Source organism: Heloderma suspectum, chromosome 5 (genome assembly GCF_057233095.1).
Source record: "Heloderma suspectum isolate Gila_16-S chromosome 5, 16-S_ref, whole genome shotgun sequence".
Lineage (NCBI taxonomy): Eukaryota > Metazoa > Chordata > Lepidosauria > Squamata > Helodermatidae > Heloderma > Heloderma suspectum.
This window is the reverse complement of record NC_139462.1, coordinates 86,973,568-87,000,833: the sequence shown is the minus strand read 5'-3', so window position 1 is coordinate 87,000,833 and position 27,266 is coordinate 86,973,568. Positions and strand designations below refer to the sequence as shown.

The 27,266-nt window shown below is 41.2% G+C and overlaps 2 protein-coding genes across 5 annotated transcripts in view; one reads left to right on the top strand and one right to left on the bottom strand.

The window, feature by feature from the left end:
* CCDC110 (coiled-coil domain containing 110) overlaps positions 1–11,265 on the top strand; it is a 29,104-nt gene extending 17,839 nt beyond the window's left edge. For 3 of the 4 annotated variants that reach the window (XM_084856612.1, XM_084856611.1, XM_084856613.1), the window contains 2 exons: positions 2,142–4,236; positions 10,637–11,255. In XM_084856612.1, the coding sequence (XP_084712738.1) occupies positions 2,142–4,236; positions 10,637–10,824 (2,283 nt within the window). In that variant the 3' untranslated portion in view covers positions 10,825–11,255. Of the gene's footprint in view, positions 1–2,141; positions 4,237–10,636 lie in introns of all 4 variants that reach the window. The other variant, XM_084856610.1, reaches the window with a different exon arrangement.
* Positions 11,266–12,244: 979 nt separating this feature from the next.
* CFAP96 (cilia and flagella associated protein 96) lies at positions 12,245–27,229 on the bottom strand. Its single transcript, XM_084856620.1, has 8 exons — positions 26,994–27,229; positions 21,697–21,853; positions 20,333–20,555; positions 17,690–17,827; positions 17,515–17,590; positions 16,274–16,453; positions 14,571–14,743; positions 12,245–12,987 (listed from the first exon to the last, which is right to left on the bottom strand). Exons 2-8 carry the CDS (start codon positions 21,794–21,796, stop codon positions 12,939–12,941), a joined length of 939 nt encoding a protein of 312 aa, XP_084712746.1. The 5' UTR covers positions 21,797–21,853; positions 26,994–27,229; the 3' UTR covers positions 12,245–12,938.
* Between the last annotated feature and the right edge of the window lie 37 nt (positions 27,230–27,266).

Genomic DNA, 27,266 nt, shown 5'->3' with positions numbered 1-27,266 from the left:
TGCCCTTTTCCGAACTTCTTCCAACTCTACAATACCCTTTTTTAGGTGCGGTGACCAGAACTGTACACAGTATTTTAAGTGTGGTTGCACCATAGATTTGTATAAGAGGAGTATGGTCTTGGCAGTTTAATTTTCAGTTCCTTTCCTAATTATGCCTAACATGGAGTTTGCCTTTTTCACAGCAGCTGCACGCTGGGTCGACATTTTCATCAAGCTGTTGATCACAAAGCTCAAGACCTTTTTCTTGGTCAGTCACTCCTAGCTCAGATCCCATCAGCTTACACTTGAAGTTTGGATTTTTTGCCCCAGTGTGCATCACTTTACATTTGCTTACATTGAACCCATTTGCCATTTTGATTTAATTTCATTTATTATATTTCTATGCCGCCCCATAGCCGAAGCTCTCCAGGCAGTTCATAAATATTGATGGCCATTCTCCTAGTTTGGAGGGATCCTTTTGGAGCTTTTGGAGCTTTTTGTTTTAACCACCCTAAAATTTGGTGTCATCAGCAAACTTGACCACTTCACTGCTCACTCCTAATTCCAGATCATTTATGAATAAGTTATTTTAAATAATATTAAATAATCCAGGGCCTGAGTATGGGGTACCATACCATGCGTAAAAACCATCAACTGTCAGATTCTGAAGTGCTGTGTAAAATGTGAGCAGTGCAGGATATACAGATAGCAACTGTGCTGTTAACATATATAACCACTAAATGGATCTCTCTTCCTGCCCACACCTTTGGTTGCCTATTGATGGTAAAGGGTTTCTTTTTCATTCTTTTCTTTCAAGTTAGTTAATTTGCACTTTAAAAAAGCACTATATAAATGCCAGGTATTATTGCTCTGGGTCCTAAGGATGGTGTAGGGATACATGCTGCTATTGCATTGCTAAATCTAAGCAGATATCAGTCTGGCTGGTGCCTGGACAGATTGCCTGAAAAACTCAGGTAAGCTGCTCTCTCAAACGAAGGGATGTATATAGATAATTGTTTTTAATATATATTATTAATGTTAAAAGGTATAAATTAGGCAGAATGGATGATGACTACTTTCTCCCAAGAAAAGTCAAGAAACGCAGAAACAGAAAGTTACAACATAAAAATAGCAATAATGAGGAGGCAGAAGGATGCAGTAGCTGCCAGCTTTTGTGACAAAGAAGTATGTTCCAGACTTTGTTGGTGGTGTGGTTTTCTTCTGCCACGTGCACTCCATAATTCATACAGATCAGGAAAAAAAATTACATTCCTCTGGATTTTTAAAAAGCCAACCACACCACAGCTTTTAATGGGAAACTAGAAACGTATGTACAATCTCAGGTTAGCAGGTTTGATCAACAAGATGGAAAGTGAGACAAAATAAGTAGTAACTCAGTTCCCTGAATTGCACTTCCCTTCTACCTAACAATAATTTATAAAGTGCCTCAGAAGCTAGGCAATTATTATATTAAACAAACCCTGCCCACAGCCTAACCATCCTAAACACACAACAAGGAAAAGAAAGGGAAGGCAGAGATTAAAGGTAAACATCTGGGAAGAAGCAGCATGCTTTCAAATGCTGTTTAAACAGTTGCAAGGAGGGAGAAGTGCAGCTCTCAGGAGTCGGTGATTCTGCCCCCCCCCCCCAACTTTTGTATTCATTGCTGTGGGGAAAATCTATATCAACTTTTTAAAGTAGCAAGCTACCCTATGCAGCTTAGTGGTGGTGCTAAGCTATGGGCTCCTTCACACCAGGCTTTTATCTTGCGATTGAGATTCCTCCTTCACGGAAGTTTGCGGCTCTTTACATGATGCCATGACCCTCCTGCACTAAATGCCCTTTGTTCCATTTTTAAATAGATTGCAGATAATGAGCTATCAAATTACCCCACTGTGTTCCACTTCAGTTTCCTCTGTCAAAAGAGTTAAAGCGGGAAGAAGAGGCACGAGATTAATGACAGATAATGGAAGACTCAGATAAGGGGGGGGGGAGGGAAGAAGGAAGCACGTGTAAAGGGTGATCCTGCATTTAAAATGGGAACAGAAAGCCCTGTTTAAAATGCAGGATTTTAGGCTGGTGTAGAAATGCCCTATGTCTCCTCTTTCGTTAAGTACTGAAAGCCTTCTGTTGTGAGTGTTATCTCTCTCTCTCTCTCTCAGCCAAGAGGGTATCAAGAAGCATCCCATTTTAAGAAGCAATTTCATCTTGATAACAGTCCTGCTACCAGCCACTGTCCAGAAACCAGTTTCAACACTGTATTTGGAAACACTATCACAGCTGAAAACATTCCACATCGTATTTTGTCAAAATATAAAACAATCGGAAAGTCAGAAAACCATGCCATGACAGCTAGAAATAAGGCTGTTCTATCTTTAAATAGTAACCATGTATTGAAGAATTCTGCCAACAACATTTGTTCCTCATCTTTTGTCAGTTTGGAAACAGAAGAGATGACTCCTCCAAGGGAGATCAAAACTTACGATGAACCTAAAGTGTCCTTGGCATTCCATAAGCATGATGATGAGGATGATGAGTGCTTGACGAAGAGTGTGAGTTCTTCTTTCAGGGATATGAAAGAGGAAAGTAAAACGTCTCCTAGGCATGAACTGACATATACCTTTGAACTTCAAAACTCACCTAACACTGTGTGTGGTAAAGACAACGATTCTGGTTATCTGTCAGAACAGGATCTAACAGAAAAATCAATCAATACATCAAGTGAGGATTTTAAATCCAGGAAAATTTCAGAACTGGAGGATTCAGTAGGTGAGTGTAATATTTCCATGGTTTCTTCTAAAGAAAATCATCAAAGTGCAGCAGAAACAGCAGCTGAGAACAAGTACCTGAATAAAGAACTTCTCATGAAAGGGAGTGCTCTTGACAAGGTGCAGTTAAGTTTCTTGTCCAAGGAGGTAAAAGATCAATTGCTATTTCCAGAACATATGGAAGAAGGACATACAGACAAAAAAAAGCAGCTGCTTAGTCAACAGCAAGAGTTGCGACAACGTGAAGTTCTGGAATTCTGTGATGTCGATGCTGTGTCTGATGACTACGCTAAAAAGGGTAGATTGTTACAGATGTCTGTAAGAGAGTCAGAACACATTCAGAAAAAAGTGACAAATCTTGAACATGAAAATGTAGATCTCAGGAACCAAATGAAACCTCTTACTGACATTATACAGTCTCTGACAGAGCAAAACTCAAAATATCAGAAGCAAATTAAGGATTTACACGATGAGAAGAATAACATCCAAGGGAGACTAGTGAAATCTGAGGGAGACTGCAAGGAATGCCTTAAAGAAGTGAAAAGAATACTGAAGAAATGCAAGGAACTTCAACAGCAAAAGGCAACTCTGGAAGAAAAGCAGGATCAGCTTTATGCTCAAAACCAACGTCTGATGCGAGAGATAAACGATTTTCAGAAGAAAGACCAGCAAGCACAGGAAAGTCTGGCTTCTGTCACAAAAGAAAATTTTGATTTTATTGTTGCCTTAGAATCTTTGAAAAAACAGCTTTTGATGTTTCAAGAAGAAAATAAGACATTGGGGGGGGAAATTTGTCAGCTTACAGACAAAAAGAATTTCCTGGAAAAGAAGCTTGGAGAAAACCAGAATGAAATACAACAACTGAAAGAAAATGAGAAGACAGCTATATCTGATCTGGAGGGTCTTCTTAAGATGATGCAGTCACTTAAAGATGAAAAACTGAATCTTGATAAAACATTGCAGGAAGCGATCAGTGCTAAAGAAGTCCTGCAGAAGGAGCTTTTAGAGGCCCAGTCTGGTAGAGCTAATGCTGAGGAAAAGCTTCTGACTGAATGTAAAAATGCAAAAATAGAAATTGGAGTTTTGAAATCTAACTTGTCCAACACAGAAAGAGAGTGTGAAAGGCTGGGAAAGGTGGTAACAGACATGACAGATGATAACTGGATTCTTAAAAAGGAGCTGCATGAATATAAACAGGAGGCTTCTGAACACAAAAATAAAATAAGACAATTGAACGAGGAACTCTTACTGATGGAAAATGAAATGCGTTCTACAGAGAATGAAAGAGATGTATTGCAGTTTGAAGTGCGCCGTCTTCATAGGAATAACGCAAACCTCAGGGACCAAGTTACTACTTTGGTCAATGAACAGTATAAGCAAAGGTACAATTCTGGAAGCCAAGAACAAAATGATCAACCTGCAGATCCCACTAAAATCTGTGAAGAAATATCTAGTTACCACCGTATTTCTTTAATACATGATCCACCAGGTATGTTTTGCTTTCTGATATACAGAAGAGTCAATTTTAAGTTAACGTTTTTCCAGAATATTATGAAATTACTGGGTTTAATGTTAGACAAAGGAAGATATGCTTACATTGTAATTAATAAGATCAATGGCAATGCCTAAAAAATTAGACATATATTTATGTCCTGGGTCCAGTCTGGGAGGAAGGGAAAAGGGCTCGTTGATCTCTGAACCTATCCCTTCCTGCCTATTTGATTCTGCTCTAAACTTTTGTGCCCTAAACCACAGTGGGCCAGCCATTACTTTTAATGGGAGGCCCACCCAAAGACACCTCCCATATACTTATTTAGCTGTCCCTCTCTTCAGCATGGCCCTGTCCTACAATTACTCATGACCCGAGCATGAGGCTCAGCCAGATAGGAAAGGAGAGAGGGAAGTAGGGTTCTACGTACTCAGCTGCACTTGGCGTGGGAATGGTTTGTGCCCTCTGACTTCAGATATTCTCAGGCATACCCAATGCAAAGAAAGGGAAAGCTATAGTTAATCTTTCAAACATACTAAAGTGGTGTGTGCGATATACTTGTATCTAAGAGGAATTACACAGGTTTTAATTTTTTTTAAGTGAGCTTTTCAAAGTCAATGTTTTTGTAAGAGGTTTCCTTAGTTCTGACCCCACTGAATTGTAAATAATTCTGGCAAGAAACTATTTATTCGGATGGCTATTCTACTGAAATACATGTGGAATGTGTGGTTTTTACTCATAAAAAGGCATAAGTGAATATAACTGGGGAAAATAATTTCAATAAGCTATCGATATTGACAAAGAATTGACTGGTAGAATTCTTAGTTTTGCTTATTTTTTAAATTGGTTTAAAATAAACTACCATCAATGAAGTATCAGCAGTGACTTCTTGGATTGGTTCCTGAGGCAAGAAGGTTGTGTAGGTTTGTAAATTCTACAAACTGTCTCCTGCAATGAATTCCACCTTTAGTTTTTGTTTTTAAAGAAAATTGTCTTTTTTTCTAGGCAATTCCAGGCAAACTCCAACAATCAAACCTTCAAAGAAAGTGTAATAAAAAATTCTTTGAAAACAGTTTTTAAAATCTCCTAATTACTGCTTTTCAGTAAGCATTTTGGGTAACATTTTACAGGTAATCAATGATAATGAAATATCACGTTTTTCTTTTCTTTTTTCACATAACACTTTGCCTGATACAATATTCTGTATATACCTGTTTTGGTGGTTAAACAGTGATATAGCCTGATGAACTAGCAGAAGCATAGAACATTTGTGTCAAGTCCTAACAGCATGAAGCAAAACCAACACATTGAGACAACTCTATACGTTTAGAAATGCATCAGTCCAAGACATGGTGAAGATTTTGCTTTAATCAAAGAAATTTGCATTGCTTCTGAGCTGCAGGCATGATGAAAAGAGAGATTTCCTTTTGACATTAAATTCTGTTAGTTTAATCCACTTGTTTCAAACTCTCAGAGCAGCTTGGCATAATATGCTCACTACAGTGTAGAATGCTTTACAGAGCAATCCTGTGGATGTCTATGCAAAAGTTAATCCCATTAAGCTTCATGGGATTTACTACCAGGTAAATGTGCATAGGATTGCAGTCTTATAGTCTGATCTTAAAATTTATTGCTCTAGCGCATCCTTCTTGTTTATGATAGGGTGAATCCAACTGCTGTACCAATGCATAAATGTGTTTATTTTCCTGTACTTTAGATAAATTTAAACAAAAAGTGGTATATCACACACACACACACTTCCATATGAACACTGCAGGGAAGTTGCCCTGGTATTGGAGTTGCTGATCTTTAGGATCAGAGTATCAGAGACACCACATTTTTCTAATACAGAAATTCCCATTTTCTATGAAGCATGATTCTCAGTCAAATTCCTTTGGCAATATGAACTTGCTCATCTTTGGCCTGTTCCTTGTCCTTTGTTCTTTTTTCGCCAAGCTACACTTTTGGCCAATGGTATACATATGTACACATTAAGATATGCTAAATTATTGCCAAGGAAAGGCACAGCCAAGTATATGCACTTATTGCTGGCAACATCAGAATCTTCCGTAGAACTGGTGCTATGTGGAGTTCATTTAGACAATGTTACAAAAAATTCTGCCACACATTTTGCCTAGACTCAATGATTCCACAGCTATGCAAAGTACTGTCCACACAAAGTTGTCATAAAAATTCACAAACACGCACCAACACACACAGATGCTACTTCAGGCAAACCATTGAACCAGCCTGTTTGAATTTAAAGCTTTGGATGTATTGTTGTACCCTGTCATTAAGACTGCTGATCTTTAACTATTCCATAAAACTTTGTGTGTGTGTGTGTGCGCACGCGCGCGCGTGTGCAAAATAATACAGAATCCAGACATTTCTTTCACACTGGTGGTGGTAGGCAGTATGCTCAAAGGTCTCTAGAGTTAGCATAATGGGCTTTCTATGGTTTCCTCAATTACCTGGCTTCCATCATAATGAGCGGGTTTGCACAATCATCATCTGAACCCTGTGAGGGTGGGTCACTGGTGTGGTTAATAAACCATTCAGAACCCATGGGCTGTTTTAGGGTTGTGTGTGGTTTGTTATCCATGCCACTAACCCACCCTCATCAGGTCTACAAGCAGGGGATGGGTTACAGAACATGCATCCTTGGGTGCCCAACACATGCCACAAACCATGGTAGTTAGCATGGCTGGAAATGATTGTGCGGACCAGGTCAATATGTAGTCATACCCCCTTTCTGCTTAACTGCTATGTCTCTTGTCCAGCTGTCATATTGATTGTTGACACCAGCATTTGACATTGACATGTTGGGTTAAGAGTAAGGGTGCAAATTAAAGAAGTTGTATGCATAGGATACAGATTACTTTGCCTATAGTCCTTCTAACTAACCACAGTTCATATTTGGAAGAGCCTAACTTCTTAATTTCTAGTGTCCCAATTAGAGATGAGAAATTTCTGGTAATTGAGGCCATGGGGAAAAAAACTAGTTTTTTCAATTTGGAAGGGGGAATTGGAAATTTTGGAAACAATTTTTAAAAAGTAATACTTAATTTTTTTAGCTCTCTTTACAGATCTAACATCACTTTGTTGCTTTAAGACAGCCTTCCCCAACTTGATGCACTCCAGATATTTTGGACTTCAGCTTCCATCAGCCTCAGGCAGCATGGCCAATGATCAGGAATGCTGGGCCAAAATATCTAGTCCAAAATATCTAGTCCAAAATATCTGGAGGGCACCAGGCTGGGGAAGTCTCCTTTAGGAACATAAAGCAACATTTCTGTTCCTAAAGTTATTTTATGTATGACTTAGTTTGCTCATAAAATTATATTTTAAAACTTTTAAAAGTATACTCAGTAAATTTGTAATTCTTGTCTGAATAGATTAGAACTACATTAAATGACTGCTACAGCGTCAGAAACACAGGACTCTATAGAACAAAACCCAAGCTGTCAAGAATGCACATTTACTATCAAGAATGCACAATGGTGATGTTACTCACATGCTGGGAAACTGAACATAAATGTCATTAAGTAAAATATACTTTATATCAATAATTTTAATAAGGAATGGGATAAATAACTATGACAGGAAGGTTAGAGAGAGGATTAAAAAAACATTTTTCCCCATGACTTCATTATTTCCAGACATTTTACATCCCTAGTCTTTCTATAATAGTGTTCTTATTCCATAGTTTTTAGAAATCATTTTGGGGGAGTAGAGGCTGGGTAACAATATATACATACTTTGTCTTAAATTCTAAAAGAAAATATTTCATAATCCAAAGCTGTTCAATTTTTCAAATCTCTAGTCCCACTCAGACTGTGCTGCTGGCCAAGCCCCTGGACATCCATGTGTTAGCACAGATGTATACACTGGGAAAGCCTACGTAGGACCTGCTCAAGCATAGGTTTCCACACGATCGGAACTCCTGCATGATTGGAGTTTCCAATAACATGGAAACGTATGCATGAACATCTGCTCATGTGTAGGATTTCCACAACACATTGCATGAACGCAAGTCTGCTCACACAATGCTGGATATCACTAAATAAAAATCTTAAGAAAAATATAATATCCACAATATAATGTAAAATCCATGATATATAAAATATAATATCCATGACTAGCACAAAAGAAGACTGGATCTTAATGTGACTTTAATAAGAAGAGCAACATCCTGTCCAAAATGCAGTCTAACACGCTAACTCACTTACACCTCTTCCAACATGATGCAACATTTTCAGTTTTACTCAATGGTTTATATATACAATCTGTATTCTGAGAATTACATAACAGGTAAGCAATCATTTCCTCTGTTTTTAGATCTCAGATGAGGAAAGACATTGTATTGACTGTGGAAGTATTTTAGAAAAAAAATGGTTTACGATACTAAATCCTTTCACTGAGCTTTTGAAAACAAAAATTTAATTGACATTCTGGGCATTTCTGAACACATCTAAAGCAAGTTTTGAACATAACAATTTCCCCTACTTTCCTTACTGGCTGTCTTCTGTGCTGTATACAATGTAGGATTGTGCTTTACCTTCCAAATTCCATTACAAGAACACAGACAGGTGCCTTGCACTGGTATTCTATCCTTGGACAGGTGGTACCCCCCTGCCATGGCATAAAAGTGTGGCGGGAGAGTTACTGTATCCGCTCGCTCGCTCGCTCTCTTGCAGAGCAGTTTGAGTCATTCAGGCTCAGAGACACAGAGGGTAGCATTATTGTTTCACTGTAGGGGCTGGATCTAAAACAGGTCAAGTCATCACTACACTGACAAATTAATAGAATCAGGCTGCTTAGCTAATCTGTATTGATGAGTAATATTTCCACATGAATATCCAAGTTCCTGGAGCACAAGAGGGAAGATTCCAGTTGTTGTTGCAAGCAGCACAATAATGGACTAAAGTCAGGAAAGTTGTTCCACACTGAAACTGAGATTGAGGCTGCAACTCTATACAGTTTCCTCAGAGTAAGCCCCATTGAACCCTAGAGCTTACTTCTGAGTAGTAGATGCATTGTATTACACTGTAAGAACATCGTACAAAATTAGTTGTGTATGAAAATCTATTACTGACTTATAGCAGGAAGGTGATAGCAAAAAACCTGGGTACAGTCTCAATCCTATGGAAGGGTAAGAGGTCTTACATCATCAGTTATTTGCCAAAGGTCAAAGGTTGGAAGGTCTCTTAAGAGACAAGGATGTTGTCTGTTGGGCACTACAAATCAGCTGCCGCTTTCTATCTGCAGGGCATTGCTGCGCAACAAAACCCTACACAACCACACTACCAGCAGGGAACATAATTTCTGTGTTTGGCAGGATCATTTAATTATAGTGAGGACAACTTTTGAGTACTTAGTGCACTTACAAAACAAGGACCTGAAAAAAAGGGAAGAGCCAGCTATACCATGTATGTAATGACAACCCTGAGTATGCACTGAATATAGGTTGTCGTTGAATGGTGGATTGTCATTAAGTGTGAACCCTGAAATATCGTTTAACTATGGGTTGTTAACCACAAACAACCCAGGAAGAGAATCCATGATTGGCTGTTGTGTGAACTCTGGGTTGTTCGTGATTATAATCCATAGTTAAACCATACTGCAGGGTTTGCATGTAATGACAACCCACAATTCAACGACAACCCATACTTAACCTGTACTCTGGCCTGTCGTTACATGTGAGCCAGGTTTGTCACTCAGTGGTCTGTTTCACACATACTAAACCACAGTTTATTTAACCCATGGTTTGTTGCCCTACCCAGGGTTTGTCTGGCAGACAGTAGAACAAACCATTTCCCCCCAATCCCTGGGTTGTCGTCCACCTGGCCCCTCCCTATATCTCAAATGCCTTTGCAATGCTACAGTACTGGCATGTAGAGCAGCTGGTCTTTAAAAAAAACCACTCTTGCCCACCACCTCTGTAGCTTGGCGAAACAACCCATAAACAGGTTCTGGGTTCATATGTAATGACAACCCATGTTTTAAAAAACCCAAAGTTCACAACCCAACAACAAACCATGGGTTCTCTTTCTGGGTTGTTCATGGTTAAGAAACCATAGTTTATTAGTGCAGCTACATTCACACATCATGATACCCCGAATTCAACAACCCATACCCTCAGTTAGTGTTCTGTGCAAGCCAAGCCAGTGCCTTCATTCAGGATTACATCCCATTGTGCTAGGCCCCTTGCATACTATATTGTCTGTTCCTAAACATCTGTAATCTAAGGAAGAGACCTGTAGTGCAGGGACAGCTTGTTCAAAGCAGGGATCGCTTGTTCTATAACAGCTGTGGAAATTCTATTGCAAACGTTTAGACTAGGTAGTTCATTAGAGCTGAAGCTATGTTAACTACTTTCCTAACATTTCCAATTTGCTAGAGTATGCAAAGATTGCTGAAATCCGAAGGAAACTGGAAGAAGAGGAACTCTGTACAGACAAGAGGCGCAACAACATCAAGAAGTTCTACAGTGCTTTTTCAGTCAGCTGCACCACCTCCGTCATAAGAGAGTCAGGTTTTCCAACTGCTGTACGGAAGAAATACAGCACTCTTTGCTCTGCCACTTAGCCTTTTGAGGGTTCAGCACACTGATGTTAAGGTCTAAATATATTTCTAATCATGCTGCTCAAGAAACAAAGAGCAGAGTGATCAGAAATTCAAGAACGATGAAATAGAAAAGAAATTAACCTGAGGTTGTAGATGGGAAAGAGATCCAAACTGCCACATGCATATTTATTCATGGTTCCTTTTATACTATACCTCCTTTCAGTTGGAGCTTTTCTTAAAGAATGGAACATCTAACATAGTTTTATGTGCTATTTCCTGTAATATTAAATTCTGAAAAATATGGTAGTCATCTGGAATTAATATTCATAACTATTCACTGAATTACAAGGAGGCATACCGGAAACAAGTACCATTTTTTAAAATGACATGTAGAAATATTGTATTAAAACACAAATCAGTCTTCATTTAAAAATCTTTACATTAAAAGCTTGAAAGAATGGTTTTTTTTGTTGTTGCTATGCTTTCACACCTTAATGCTGATCTGAACACTATTTATAGTTGTTAGCGGAAAACAAATCTAAAGTAGAACTTAAAAGATATCTTGCAGACAATTGTAATACTAGGAATGTCACCCAATTAAAGAAATCCATTGATTAATCATATATGCCTTAATCAATTAAATCTATATATGAATTAAACTATCATAAAAACACACTTTAGATTGCAAACTGCTTTAGAAGAGGCATTTTCCGCTTTCTCTCATACAACTAGTTTTTATTAAAATAATATTTTAAAAATCTGTTTCCCAGAGTAATCAGAGCATCATGACTAGTAGCCATTGACAGCTTTATCCCCCATGAATTCATCTAATCCTCTTTTAAATCAGTCTTAAGTTGGCCATCACCACATTTTGGGGAAGCAAAGTCCATAGTTTAACTGTGCACTTTGTTGAGAAGTACTTCCTTTTGTCCTGAATCTCCCACCATGCAGCTTCGTTGGATGACTTTAATAGCACACCATGGGCCGGTTCACATGACATGCTGGGTTCGTTGTGGGTTAATTAACCCATGATGAGCTGCAGTGCGTACCAGATTTGTGCAGCCGCCATTATGAATATGCAACCCCTTTGGGTGTCATCTGAGCCCCGCCACTGTGAGTTATTTGAGGGTTAAACAAACCTTACAAAATACCCTACTATTTTGGTTGTTCAACCCTCGAATAACTCATGGTGGCTGGGTTCACACAATGCATGCGCTGCAGCTCATTGTGGGCTAAATAACCCACGGTGAGCCTGGTATGTCATGCAAACCAGATCCATGATAGCAAAAGATGGGGGAAGTGAAAGACTTGGACTTGTCATCAATATGGAGTTTTTAGAGCTATAGCCAGGGAAAGGGTGCTATGGGAGGGCTGGTCCCTCAGGCATATTCCAAGCCCTTTCCTGGAATTTTCAGCTTTCATAAAAAACATTGAGAATGTTTAATGTTATATGTTATACTTTATTTCTATGCCTCCTTTTGGCCCAAAGGCCCCCAAAGTGGCTCACAAAAATATACAAATACAATATTCAAACAATACACTAAATACAAATTTAAAGCAGAAATATCACAACCGCTGTTTAAAACTAAAACAACTAAAAATCCTGCAGCCCGAACACACCTCCTACATATCCAAAAGTGAAAAAAATTGTCCCCCAGCACAGAGCCAGCCCATATCTGCACATCTGTGTCCTAGATTCAATTTCTTGTTGCCATCCTAGAGTGTTTTAGAACTCGAGAATTTTCTTTAGTAGATAGATATCTATTAACCAGGGCCAAAGTATATGTGACAGATCTATGAACAAGTTTTAAAAAATGGTTGGGAAAAAAACACCTTGATGTTCATCACACAAAGAGTATAAATATTTATTTCTGCTAATACTACTATATACAACTTAAATAAAATGTATATCAAAATATACTTGAAATTTTATAGACATTATCAGTTAATATATTATTAATTTGTTTCTTTATATATGCATAAGACATAATGCAATAAGCAGTTACAGCAAAGGGGTTGCTGCATTGGACATTTCCTTGAGCCACAATTTTTTTATTTACTTGAGGTGCCCTCGAACTGTTCAAATGCTACTGTTTGCAGAGTCTAGAAAGTTCATTCACCTTGCTTTTGGGAAGCTAATAAGACATCACACGTGGATTTGTGTAGTTGGTTACATTTAACGATCTGAAATTGAAATGTATAGGAAGTGTCACAAGTTTTAATTGAAGTACAGATTCTGTTCTATCTGAAAGTGTCCATATGTATTTCTGCACTCCATCCAGCCTCCCTCAAGAAAAATCTTCTTCATCAAGTACAGTCTAAACCCACCATACCAGAACTTCTGCAGTAGCCAATAGCACTTGTCCAAGAAGTACTATCCTTCCTTCTAATGTTGATTAAAAAATAATAATATGGAGCAGCCTTCCCCAACGTGGATTGTGTTGGATTACAGGTCTCATCATCCCCAACCAGAATGGCCATATCCGAAGAGCACCACATTAGGGAAGCCTGATGTAGAACATCAAGCAACTTTTGTTATAGTATTATTTTTCTATAAGGTCCTCCAAATTCTCAGGCAGCAGCCTGTCTTAACTAATGAACTCATTCTTCCGCCTGGCTTCCTCAGCCAGTTGCTCAATGCAACTGGCAGAGGTACAGTTATGTTTACCTGTTCAAAATCCAGTTGGCAACCTGCTCCTTCCCCCTCCCCATCCATCAAGGGTCATCATATTTCACGCTATGCTACAGGTATTTATTAAATAAGTATCCTGCTTTTTTGGTACATACCAAAAGGTACAAGGCAACAAGGAAGTTGGGCACCACAAACACTTGAAGTGGCATATGTGGCAAACTATTTGATAGGAAGAAATTATTATGGCCAGTCTGCATGTTACACCCATGGTATTAAAGTCACTTTAAACCATGCTGCAGGTTATGTGGCAAGGCATTCCTGTGCCTCTCCTGGTACACACATAGATGACTGGCGGTTTACTGTTGCATAAAGTTTTTCTTTCAGATATTTGCATTGACAAGGAGAAAATCTCATATAGTGGCTCAATAACCACCTGGTAAGCTACTGCATTTAATGTCTTACAATTCGTGGTTTTAAAGAGGTGGCTGAAATGTGTAGACAACGTCTGCAAAATGTGTGACCCACCAAGCTGAACACAGCCTAATAGACACAGATTGTGGCCTCCCAGTCCCAGGTGCTTTACATGGACACATCTCAGTTTTGCAGTCCCAGGCAGGGACCACCAGCAGGAGTCCCCAATGTATTGACTGGGAAGGCTGTGAGTCAGGTTAGGAGCAGACTATTACTCACCCTGGCATAATGGGCTAACTATATAATGAAACCACAATTTAAAGAAGCAGGATTTAAGTATGCCAGGGTTCGTTATTTGTTTCCAGTGCCAAGAAACCCTGGGTAAAATCCAAAATAAGTTCTATGTAGAGTAGACTTACTGGAATAAATGGGACTTAAGTTAGTCACAACTAATATAGGTTCCATTCCTTTCAATGAGTCTACTTTACGTAGGACTTATGTTGGATTGTATCCCCTAGAGCATATGAAGTAAGAACAGACCCGCATGGCTCTGAGTATGTCCAGAACACATTTCCCTCACCACTGAGTTAGGAGGGGGAGAGAGTCCCCACAAAACAGAGATTAGGGAAATGGTACCCAGGTCAAAGAACACTATCCAAAGAGAGAAGAGGCTCACCATTCTTTTCTCTAGTAATTAAACACTGTAGATATATGTACTACTTACTTTTCAATATTTGCAGCCATGATACTTCTTACTGGTCTGCTCTTAGTTCCAGGAGAAGGATGAAATATTTGTCCTTGTTTATTGGTTGTGATAGGCTTAGGCAGTTTAACTATGTAGGGGTCTGTGGAATGAGCTGGATAAGGATCAAATGTGCCTGCTTTCATGCCCCCTGGCTGGAAAGAAGGACAAAGAAATATTGAAAACTGGGGACATACAAACTCAGCAGTAGTTTAGAAACGCTATTTGGCAGGATGCAATGTATTATGTAAAAGACATGGAGCAGTATCCTATTTGGCAGTAGCGCTAATGTACATAATGTTGTGCTAGCATAAGCTGCCTCTAGTGCAACACCAGTAGCCTGTGCTGATGCAACGAGTTTTCCATGTTCGCTTTGTGTGCCACTTGCACCCTAACCGGGACACAAGCAGCACACGAAGCAGGTGAGGAACTCAGCAGCTGCTTAGAGGACCAGCTTCTGCAAGCAGCTGCAGAATCCCCTTCTCTGTGCAGAGAGGCACGGAGCTCTGTGCCCCTCTGTATAGAGAAAAAAAAGTGGGTGGGATGGGACTAGATGGCATCATGCAAGGGGTGGGGCTGAAGGGCAGAGCCCTGCCCCTTGATGTTATTCAGGCCTCCAGCTTCATCCGGGGAGGCGAACTGGCCACCAGACCCATAGAGGTTGCCCACCCCTGTGCTATTGCAACATAATTTACATTAGCACTAGTGCCAAATAGGATACTGCCCTAGGTAGCCAACTACCATATGTGCTTATATAGAAAACGCCTTATTTATCAGTTATATCCTCCTTCAAACAGCTCAAGGTGGTGTACATTTAACCCATTTCATCCTCACAACAGCCCTGTGAGGGAGGTTGAGAAACAGACTCAAACTGCCCCAATAAACCTCATGGCCAAGCAGGGATTTGAACCCAGGCCTTCCAGTTCAACGTTCACCACTATCCACTAAAGTGTCATCCAAACACAGAATGGCTGTGTTTGGATGTCATGTTAAGGCAGGAATCCTGGCTTAATAAACCACAATAAGCAACATAATAACCAACATAAGCATCTGTGGATATTTTCCTTTCACTTTTGTTGCTGAATTCCTTATTTGTGGTTAATGATGGTTGCCTAGATCTAGTGGCTCCTTGAACCTTAAGAGTTTTCACAATTACTTCAGTGATTCGGAGTTAGGAACACAGGGAGCTGCCTCATACTGAATCAGTCCATTGGTCCAGTATTGTTGACACTGACTGGAAGAAGCTCTCTAGGAATCCAGGCAGGAATTTTTCCAGTTCTACCTGGAGATGCCAAGGACTGAACCTGGGACCTTTTGCAAGCAAAGCATTTATGGAATGGTTGCAACAATACAAGAACGCAAGACTGTTGTAAAACACCTTGAGGATCAGTTGAAAATCAATGCCTTAAAGTTGCTTCCATCACTGAAGTGAATACAAAGACCTGGCCACGTGCTGGATCTCAGCATGGATTAAATATGTTATCATTACAGCTACCTGCAGGTTTGGCAGGACTGTTGATTTTTCAGAGTTACCTGAGACATCATTTCCCCCAAAATTCAAATATAGCTCTCTAAACTGCAACAAAAATAGGTCATTCACATCTCTTTCTAGCTAAATTAAAATATCTGCAAATAAAATGGAGGGGGAGATAAATCTTGACAGTTTTTTTGAAGAACAACTGCACCTTCTTTCCTGGAGAAGTTGGCTTAAAAGGGTGGTGAATTGCTACTTGTGCAGGTTGTCTCTTTGGCAGTGGCAATGGTTTGTCGTCATGGTAAGGATTCATGTCAAAATACTCTCGGGGATAAAGATTCAACTTGAAAGGCCCAGCTTTCATCAGACGGTGATGTTCTTCAGATGTTTTCTACATGAACCAGAGATGGGAGATATCACACTGGGAGCTTTGTAACTCAGCTTATCTTTAATGGGGAAAATAAATTAGGAGAGAGGTTAAGGCCACAATTCTATGCAAATCTACCTGAGAACAAGCCTTACTGAAATCAAATGGAATTGCTCCTGACATGTGTGGAATTGCACTGGTAAAGTTGGTCATGATAGGAAGTAGGTGTGTAGCAGCATTAGAGACCTGTTTATACTTGAAGGCTAACATGTACTTTGTGCCATGCGTGTTCCAAGACAGAACTGCAGACAGCAGGTATTGAAATGGCCTTTCTTTCTCAGTTGAAACAATTAATGCTTCTGGAAAAGAAGTTCAGCCCAGGTTTGGGCTGCCTCAGACTCACCCACAGGGTATACTGGCAGAGTGAGAACTCTTACATGATGTGCTTATACCCTCCCATAGCTTCATATATGTATAGCACCAAATTCAAACTAGATATACGAGAGAAGGATATGTTTCCCATGGAAGTAATAGGGAACAGCACAGAGAGCATACTTGGCAACTGCAAATGGTTTTTCCTATTTCTCTTCTCCCTGTCTGCCTCCAACCACTTCCCCCGCAACTGGGCTTCGTATGTCAGCTTAGGACTGTTTGCTCCAGCTGCCTAGCAAGCAGACAGTAGTAGATCCATCTGGGACAAACACGTGGACTTCAGTGACAACAGCTGGGCCAATAGGTCACTGTCCAAGTTTCCTCATTGCTGAGACAGGCCTTAACCTGTCTGTATCTAGAATGGTCAGGGCTGCATTAGGAGTAAACTAATATCAAACATATAATAGGTTTAGAAAATAGCAACAAACACATTTATGAAACAGAAAGAATGACATCATGAAACAAGCAATTCCCATTGGTGAATCAGCAAGTATATTGAAACAACAGGATATTTTTAATTTGTTCATTTACAAAAGAAAGGTGGTTCATGTGCAATTTTGTTAGCATAGAGTAAAGCAAGATCTGGCCATCTGGAACAGGGTATGCTGTCAATCTACAGACAATAATTAAATGGAAATCCAATGGAATTTTACCTTAAAGTTTATTCTTCCTATATCATATAATTCAACTGAGTGTGCATATGGTTTACCTATGGTGAGATTTGGGTACCTACGTAGAGAAAACAAAACAGCAGTGACACCAACATTCAACAGTCCCTAAAAAATTTTTGTTAAAGCCATAAGAGATTACAATTCTAGAATGTTTTACCCATAGCCAGTTCCTTTTTTCCCTGGATTGGTATACAGATTCTTTCCAGGTTGAACATATGGTATTCTGTCTTTTGTTTGTGCACTAAAGTAGGCACATGGACCTCCAATTGTTCCATAGTAAGTTCCTATACCACAACTGAGATACAAAAATAAAATAAATAGATTAGCATTCCTCTATGAAATTTGCAACTTGATGTAATGATAAAACATTGGTTTATTTTATATGCTAAAATCAAGGTATGCCCATTTTGTGCAGAGTGATTATGTTTAATAATATACTACATTAGAGATGCAATCCTATTCCCACTTTCCTGGAAGTAAACCACACTGAATGCAGTTGGACTTACTTCTGAGCAGACATATATAGGGCTGCGCTATATGTAAAAGATATAAAAATTGTTATGCAACTCTGTATTTTGGCTGCCTGTTTTTCATTATTGCTGCATTTGAATATTTTGGGATTTAACATACTTAGCAATTAACATGCTATGGTCAGGAGCCAATGTTACAGTAGCATAAGCCCTCTCACACAACAGGGCTTTCTCCTCCCTGCAGACCCCAAGCGCCCTCGCCCCCCGTTCCGGCAGGTCCCCCACAACCTTCTGGAACAGGTTTTGAATGCACACAGGAGAATGCAGAAGGAGGGGGAATCGCCCTGCACTCCTGGTTCAGCTGACGGAAGCAGCTCCATCAGCAGAAAAACTAAATTGGATTTCACCCTTAATCAGACCAGAAGCCCATAACACTTGGAATCCACTTTCTGACAGGGCTAATACCTGGTCTATCCTATGGTAATATAAGGATGAACAGACAACCAACTCCATTTGCTTCCCCTTCATCTTTCAGCAGATGCCCTCAGTTCCCATAGTTGCATTCTCAGATTGTATCCTAGATGTGGCTCCTAGGAAGTTTTAGAAAGTTGGCAGAAATTAAACTAAGCAGCCCCAAAGGAGGACAGGTGTTTGTGGTACATGTGCTAGTGGCATAGAACAGGAGAAGGCAGACTTCAGGCTTGCAGGATCTACTTTTTTTTCCCCCTAAACCCTGAAATCCACCAACTGGAGCCAGATGGAAAATGGTAACTCAAGGTAAGAGCCAATTAGGTCCTATTCAGGCACAGGAGCCATACACTGAGAAGACCTGCCTACACAAATGCAAATCTACATGTTACTGCAGATCAGGGACCTTGACTAATGTCAACCTAAAATTGCTACTGTTAAACAATTGGGAATTTGAGACCCTTGCTGATCTACTGCAAATCACCTAGCGATCTACCAATACATCCCGATCTGCCCTCTGCCCACCCCTAGTATAGAGGACATTTCTTCCCCCAACCACAACAGGATGAGAAGAGCCTAGAGGGGTAAAACAGCCAATAGAGACAACTGTGAGTTCTGCAGGACTTCAAAAGAGGAGATTTTTAGGGTTCGTAGCCTGAAAGGTTCTAGGAGGAATCTAAGGATTGAGCTTGAACGAGGATTATGGGGATGCTATTGGGGAAGAAAATGGGAGGTTGAAAACGGGAAATTCATAGAGGAGAAGCACTGATAAGAGGGTTTGCTGGGATGGTGGAGCTCCCTTTGGTAAAATCAGGAGAGAATGATGAGAAATACAGTGTTAGCTTTTGTATTTCTTTAGGCTGAACCTTGATTTCATCAGGCGATAGGATATTTACAGGAGAGAGCAATTGCCAGACAAATTATAGAGGAGTGTTGTCAGGTTGATGCATAAAGTCACAGAATTATGCTAACAGCTACAAGACACAGACAGAGATGTGAAGTTCCAGAAAAAAAGGGAGGAAACCCAGATTTTTTTCCCTATAAAACCCACCATTTTCCCATTTGTTTTCCCGGGATTTTTGGTAAAATTGTACAAGTAACCAGAGAGAAATGACAGGGCACCCAAGGTGTGGCTTCTTTTAAAAAGTATTTATAATAAGATAATGATCTGGTTCACATGTAACAACAGCCCATCGATTAAATAACCCAGGGCTGTCGGGGATGAGCAAGCGCACTGCCTCCTGCGTGTCTGCTACTTCCACTTTTAATCAACAACCTACGATCAGCCCGTTCATGGGTTGTTGAGTCTGATGTGTGAACGCAGAGCACTGAGTTGTTTATGAGCTAAACAATCCAGCAGGTTAACTCTGGATTGTTATTATATGCGAACAAGCCCAATATGATCACTCTCAGCCTGAAGAAATACTGGTTCACAGAAATTTAAGTACTATTTTGGATTACCTACTTTGCTGAGAACTGCTTCACGTTCAAGCCCATTAGTTGTAAGAACTACACTATTTTCTCAAAGACCTTTGCCTGTCATCTAGGACCCATGCATAAAAGCTTCTCCTGTTGCTCTATGAGAAAGAAATGATCTATGTATTCATGGGCATTTTCCATCACCCTAGCGGCTCATTCACTTTCATAGGTGTGTTTGGGAGGGCAGGGGGAAAGCAGTGGGTGCAACTGGAATCATGGGAATAGAGGCTTTATATACAATTTCAGGGGTAAATATTTAATGTTGCAGGAAACAAAGGCCTCCTTTCAACTTTTATGGCAAGTTAGGCAGTAAAAGCATTTTTAACTTAAATTGAAAATATAAGCATAAATAACCCATATTAACGCTTTTTCTCAGCACTTACGGAAATTTATCTCCATTACTAGGAAGGAAGGCTTTGCTTCCCAGGTTTTTCTTTGACTCTGCCAATCGATATCGTCTCCTTAGCTGAACGGGATTTGCATAACTTTCGCCTTCAAAAACTCTTGAAAACACAGGGTCAAAGTAACCTGCCTGGGTAGCTGCCTTCTCTTTGTTACCCCCTGGCAACATTTGCTTGTTCTTGCTTGCAGCTTCGTTAAAAGGGCCTTTAAAAAAAATTAAGTGTTGTCAGGACTGGCTCAATTGGCACAGTTTTGCTTAGTTTTAAATTTTTGGATGTGTATATCCATACCTGATTTTCTGATACTTGCACCAGGCAGAGGGACTTTTAAAAACCTTGCATACCTTAAAGATGTGCTGAAAAGTGATAATTTTGAACGGTTGCTCTAAATTAAAGAACCATCCCCACCCCACCAGTACAGTGTAGTAATACGACCATATGGTAAACCCTGAAACTGGGTTAGAGATCTTTGGCCCTTTTCCACTCTAGGTTTGTTTCCAGGAAAAAGACACCCAGGAATAGATTTTAATAGAACCAAATATCTACCACTACCCTAGAAGAAGGGGAAGCTGTATGCAAAAATATCCCCAGGCCCCTTTAGTATAAGAATCTTTGGGTCTGGAATCTAGGTAACCACACTGCAGAGTTTGCTTGAAAATTAATGGGGCAGAATTCCAGCCAGATCAGAACAAAAACATAGTTTGCCTGATTCAGTTATCACAAGAAACTACAGATATCATACAACAGGAAGTGAGAAAGAGTACCTGAGCAAATGAATCCATGTATGCCCCAATGGCCAAAGATGTTTGGCTATAACATCTGAACTAGGGCAATTTGTCCAGCAACAAAGGCAGGAAAAGGCTACCTACCCAGGTAATAGGGTCTTGGAAACACCATTTCCCCAGATCTATAGAAGGATGGGAGAACAACATCATGTAGGACTACAGGAAATGGGAATAAATTGTCAGTGAACTGGTAGAGAAGGCAAGGTTCCCCTACAAGCACTGGAAGAATCAGGGCCCAAATGAAGTTTACTGCTGTTTAATGCAAGCTTCTAAATGCAAACAAACATGCTGGAGTTGATTTCAATCCAAGCATGTCTGCAAGTAAAGCCAACTATTGTGGCTATTGTGGATGAGGGTGAAAGATGATGTCTTCCTAGTTCTACAGGAGAGCATTGTAACAATACACAACTATAGTGGCACCCTCTGTGAAGCAAATTGAACAATATATCAAGCACAAAGGTGCACTAGTGCAGTTGGCCTCTACGATGGGGTAGTAAACCAATCCAACCCCCATCATCCCACTTTCATTATTCCACCTCTCCTTGGAGAAAGTGCACTTACGGTTAAATAGTGAGACATATTTCTCCCCAACGGTAACATATTCCATTTCGCTAAAGAGGCCAATCCTCTCCATATCTGTTTTCCCTGTTTCTGAAGGCATGTTTACTTCTGTGTGATAATCTGCTACTTGAGAAAAAGTGCAAACGTCTTATGGACCCTAAAAAGAAAGCGGGGTAGGGGATTCACACATTTCAGTCTTCAAGTCACTCCAAAATAATCATGGTTAATTCACTATTCCAGAATAATTGGTTTAAGAAAGATACCTAAACTCAACATCATAAATCTCATTAAAAAAATTAAATACTACCTTTGCAATATAATTTTTAGTTTCTGTTGTACAGAACATACAAAGTCCAAGATTTCCTATCTTTCTACTGTACCACCATATAAAAACTCAATGGATGTGTAAATACCAATGAACCGTTGTGGAGCTGCATGAGACAAAAGGCTAACTATAAGACAGTTCACAGCAGATCATAAAACCACAATTCCAGAAAGTCTCAGCATGGCTTGAATGTGCTAGAACTTTCCACTGGTAAATTCATTTCAATCTATTTTACCAGAGAAGCTGTACATCTCCTTCACACCTACGAATCAGAATTATATCCAAAGTCTGGCATGTAGCTGATCCTTTTTCTTTTTGGTCTCCATAACTGAGTAAATATAAACTTGGATCAGGTAAATTAAAGTACAGAATGCTCGTATCTCATCTCAGCCACAAACTTCCTAAGAGAGAAATCCAACGGGCAAGTGCCCCAGGGTCCATAGGATGGCTCGGGAAACCCCTTCAAGGTCAGAGACAGAGATCCAACCCCAGACCCCTCTCCCCCACCGCCAGCTCAGAAAGAACCATGCCGGCTGCTTCTCCAAGGCCAGAAAAGTGACATTGGAGGAGGAAAGAGGGCGTTCTGGTGGATGGGAAGGGGACGAGATCAAAGAAGCCAGGATACGAGTTATCCTGAGCTTCCCCCAGCCTCCTTCCCTCCCCCTCTGAAGTGCCCCTGTTAGATGGGCTGAAAAGCCCATCTAGTGAAAATACAGGAGACTGGGGGACTGGGAGGCAAAGATTGCCTCCACTGCTTCTCCCACCCTGGTGGTTTCAGCCCAGTAGGACATAGGAATCTCAGAAGCCCCCAAGTTTGGGGGCTTGCAAGCAGCAAGGATGCAGTCCATAGGACTGCACCCTAAGTGGCCTTAGGTAAGCCACTATTCCCTCAGCCCTCCATCTGAAATATGGGTAATTGTCCTCCCTTTTAGAACTATTGTAAGGCTTGAGATGGGGCCACGGTGGCTTAGTGGTTAAGACGCTGAACTGCAGACTGGAAGGTCGGCAGGTCAGCAGTTCGAGACCCGAGTGCCGCGTGACGGAGTGAGCTCCCGTCTTCAGTCCCAGCTTCTGCCAACCTAGCAGTTCAAAAGCAAGAAATTGCAAGTAGATAAATAGGTACCGCCTCGGCGGGAAAGGTAACAGCGCTCCGTGCACCTCGGTGTTCAGTCATGCCGGCCACATGACCACGGAAGCGTCTTCGGACAGCGCTGGCTCTTCGGCTTAGAAACGGGGATGAGCACCGCACCCTAGAGTCGGACACGACTGGTTGGGGACACCTTTACCTTTACCTTTTTAAGGCTTGAGATACTGACCTGGTTCAGTCAGTATCTTAAGGTCATGGTGGCTTGTTTAGGTGTGGGATGTGCTGGGCACCATTTGCCTGATCAACCACATGGCTTGTTGTGTCATCCAAACTTGAACAGCATGGCTTGTTGGAAGAAGCAACAACCCTCAAATAACCCAAAACAGTCCATGGGTTATTTGAGGGTTGTTTCCCCCTCCAACAAACCATTCTGCCCAGGTTTGAACAATGTGACAAGTTGCACCTGCATGAGTGATTAGTCAAATGGTGCCTAGCACACACCATAGCTTGTTTAAGCCACGGTGATTCTGTGAATTGGCCCACTGTCTTGGAACCCTAACAAATACCCTATTTGCCATTCTCTGGGGCCAGCCCCAATTCCCAAGTTAATCTATTTTGCTAAGTTCATGACTTCTACTGAGTCGCTAACATTGAAATCTATAATCCAATCTTGAATACTCAGGCCTTCCAATGCATTTGCCCTTTTGCGATCAAGAAGACCCAAACTAGCCCAAAGCATCGTTGTTCAATACAATTCTAGGCAAGTGGGGAAATTTTTAGGCTGACTTGATAAAGGAGAAAATGCATTCAAGATTGCATTACCTATCCTATGACCTTCTGCCAATAAGATACAATTACAGGCTAGTCCCACAATGTATGAATGAGGCTTTATGAGAATTACCTTGTCAAAATTTGGGTCTCTGACAAATGTGTATGTCACAATCTTAAATGAGTCTAGTAAACCCTATACAAAGTATTTTGCTGTATACTACATCTAATATCAAAATATATCACTACTATTATTTTCATTAAGAGGAAAAAAAAAGATGTGAAGAGTTTGTTCTTCTCAGTTCCACCTACCTGCAGCTGATCAGGGAAGTAAAAAAAAAAGTGTCTAGATAGTCCTATATCACACCACAGCTGTGGGAAATTGGAGTGCTTTAACCACAGCCTAATACCATGCAGAGTTAAGTGTACCTAAACCCTGTGAAATCAACAGGTTTGGCAGGGCCAGCCCTACCATTAGGCAGACGGAGGTGGCCATTTCAGGCAACCAATTTTAGGTGTCATAAAGAGAACCAACTAGTTAATTATTTAATTTATCATATTATTTTACTCCAAGGGACAGGCACCAGTGACATTTTCTGCCTCGGGTACCAAAATAACTTGGCCAGCTGTGGTACTATGAAACGGGGGGGGGGGGGAATTGCTGTCTCACCTCAGGCAGCAAAATCCCTTGGACTGACCCTGGGGGTTGGGCACACTTCATTCTGCACTGTGTTGCACTGCCTGCTGTGAAAGAACTCTTGTCTTAATCCTAAACATGAGTACAGATAAGATACAAGTCCTATGTTTCCAGCCAAGTATGAAGCAATAAAAATGCTGTCTCAAACAAATAAAAGTGAAAGAGCATACATTAAATGGCGAGCATTTGGGGAACAGCAACAGACCCATCACTGATGGCAAAATGACTGAAGCCCCACTGCTGCAACCCGAGCCCATGGGAAAGGGATGTTTTTAACTACACAGATGTACTTTAGTCAAGTTGTATCCATAACCAAGCAATGCCACACATCTTTATCAGAGGGATAGCTATGTTAATCCATCGCAGCAAGACTAGAGAGGCTGCTGCAGCAAAACAAAAAAAAACGCAAAGGGTTTTGTGACACCTTAAAGACAAACATCTTTATTCCAGCATAAGCTTTTATGGACACTGTCCACTTCATCAGATGCATGAACGTTAACCTCTAATAGGCAGATTTATAGAAATGTGTGGAGGCGGGAGGGGAAACTGTGTTGTCAGAGGGAACTGAAATACATAAATGACAATTAACATATGCAATGTGATTTAAAAAACACACAAATCTTTTTCCTTATTCAAACCACAGGAAATAAGAGTTGAATCTCTTGATGAATTGTACTTCAACAATTTTATGTTGATATCCATCTTCGGCTTTCTTCACACTGCGATTGAGATTGCTCCTTCATGGAAGTTTACGGGCTCTTTACATGACCTCTGACCCTCCAGGGTGTCTCCTGCACTAAATGCCCTTTGTTCCATTTTTAAATAGATTGCAGATAATGAGCTATCAAATTACCCCGCGCTGTATTCCACTAGAGGAAAAGCGGCAAGAGGAGCCAGATCAATGAAAGATCATAGAAGACTCGGGGTATTTCTATATTAAGCAAACCCCCCGCAAAAACCCACATCCTTTCCAGAGCTTCCTGCTTTCAGTTTCTTTGCAGGATTAGGAAGGGCTTCTTTACACGGCAGCCACCTGGTTTGAACTGAGGGAGTGCCTCCCTCCCGCCCTGGCATGTGTGAAAAGGAGGGGGGACAGTCTTGTTTTCATAGCGCAACTTCTACTGTACTGTTTTCTCACAGCCCGCAGGAAACCTCTGACTTATGTCTGAGTAGAGATAATACCAAGTTATAAGTCTGCAATCCTGGGCACACTTACTTGGGAGTAAGCTGCATTGAACTCAATGGGACTTACTTCTGAGTAGACATAAGATCACCCTGTAAGTCTGCAACGCTCGGCACACTTACTTGGGAGTAAGCCCCACTGAAATTAATGGGGTGCTCTGAAACAACAGAGGCCGTTACTTCTGAGCTTGGTGGGGTGGGAGATCAGATGTGTCTCCCTTCATTGCAGGGAGGCAGTTTACCCTCTTCTCCCTCCGACTGAGAAATGCAGAGGCAGGAGACGCAATCAGCTGGCGATTCTTGCCCTCCCGTCTGTCAAATCTGCTCAGGTCTCCTTCCCTGCAACACCGCTTCCATCTTCAATGCCTTCGTCATCCTGATCTCGTCCCCAGCAACCGAAAACAAACACCCACAGCAGGCAGACAGAGTGGTTTCTTCCACTATGGGAGAATTTCACGTGGAGGTCATGGCGCTCCTGTTCCATGGGCTGGGAAAAATACTACACTTTTTGCATTTGGGGAAAACACGGGATAGGCTGGGACAAATGGTGGGAGACACCCTGGAGGGTAACGGCGTCATCTAAAGAGCCCGCAAACTTCCATGAAGGGGCAATCTCAGGATAAAAGCTCCGTGTGATGAACCCCTCAGACATGGGGGAAAGGGAGTCGTTGTCACCTTGCATTTAAAACGGAAGCAGAAAGCCCTGTTTTAAATGCAGGATTTTAGGCTCGTGTAGAGAAGCCCTTGGAATGACCACCTTAAGATCACTGACAGAGTTGTCCTGGGAGACTGAAATACTTCCCCACTGGTTTCTAAACATTGCAATCCCTGATGTCAGATTTGTGACTCTTTATTTTCGCTGCAACACACATTTACCATCTCACATCAACGTTTCTCTTCACAAGGTGTTGCACTTTATTTAGAAGATTACTGGATCGCCCCTCCGCTCACCGAGGCGATGTACAATGAAGATACAGGCAGGATATGTCTTTATTGTACCTCGCCTCGAGCGCTCTTTGGGTGGAGGGGCGATCCACCAATATTCTCTCTTTCCCCGGCATTAAAACCAGCGAATTATTCCATCCGTTTGCATCAGGCTATGCATCGCTATTGCCTGAAATGAACGTTAAGTTCCAGAGCTGGTGTCTGAAACGAGGGGCTTGGTCTAGGAAACAGGGATCCCCCGAATGCCCCGCGTTTCTCCCGCTTTCCTGAGAGTGGCTGGAAAAATCACTCACCCCCTTTCTTCTCTCCCCCTCTCTCTCTCTCCCCCCAGCACGATGGGCTACTCAACAGCAGCCACCGCCTGCCTCCTCCGCTCCGCGCCCTCCCATTCCCAAGCAGCGCCAGGTTCTTCTCCCGCGACGACGCCTCTTTGTTGACGCGCAGTTGCCCCGGCTTCGGGGAAGCCCCAGCCCCAGAGGACGGATTTCATTCCCGCCCTCCCGCGGTTCTCTCATGACAGCGGCTGCGCAATGAGAGAAGCGCACGACGGGAAATGTAGTTCACCG

Excerpts from the sequence above, each read along its gene's own strand:
- CFAP96 (XM_084856620.1), bottom strand. The coding sequence starts at position 21,796 with ATGCCTTCAGAAACAGGGAAAACAGATATGGAGAGGATTGGCCTCTTT. Across the intron at positions 17,591-17,689 it reads AAAAAAGGAACTGGCTATGG|GTACCCAAATCTCACCATAG; the intron begins GTAAAACATTCT and ends TTCTCTACGTAG. Across the intron at positions 12,988-14,570 it reads ATGGCTGCAAATATTGAAAA|ATCGTTAAATGTAACCAACT; the intron begins GTAAGTAGTACA and ends TTTCAATTTCAG.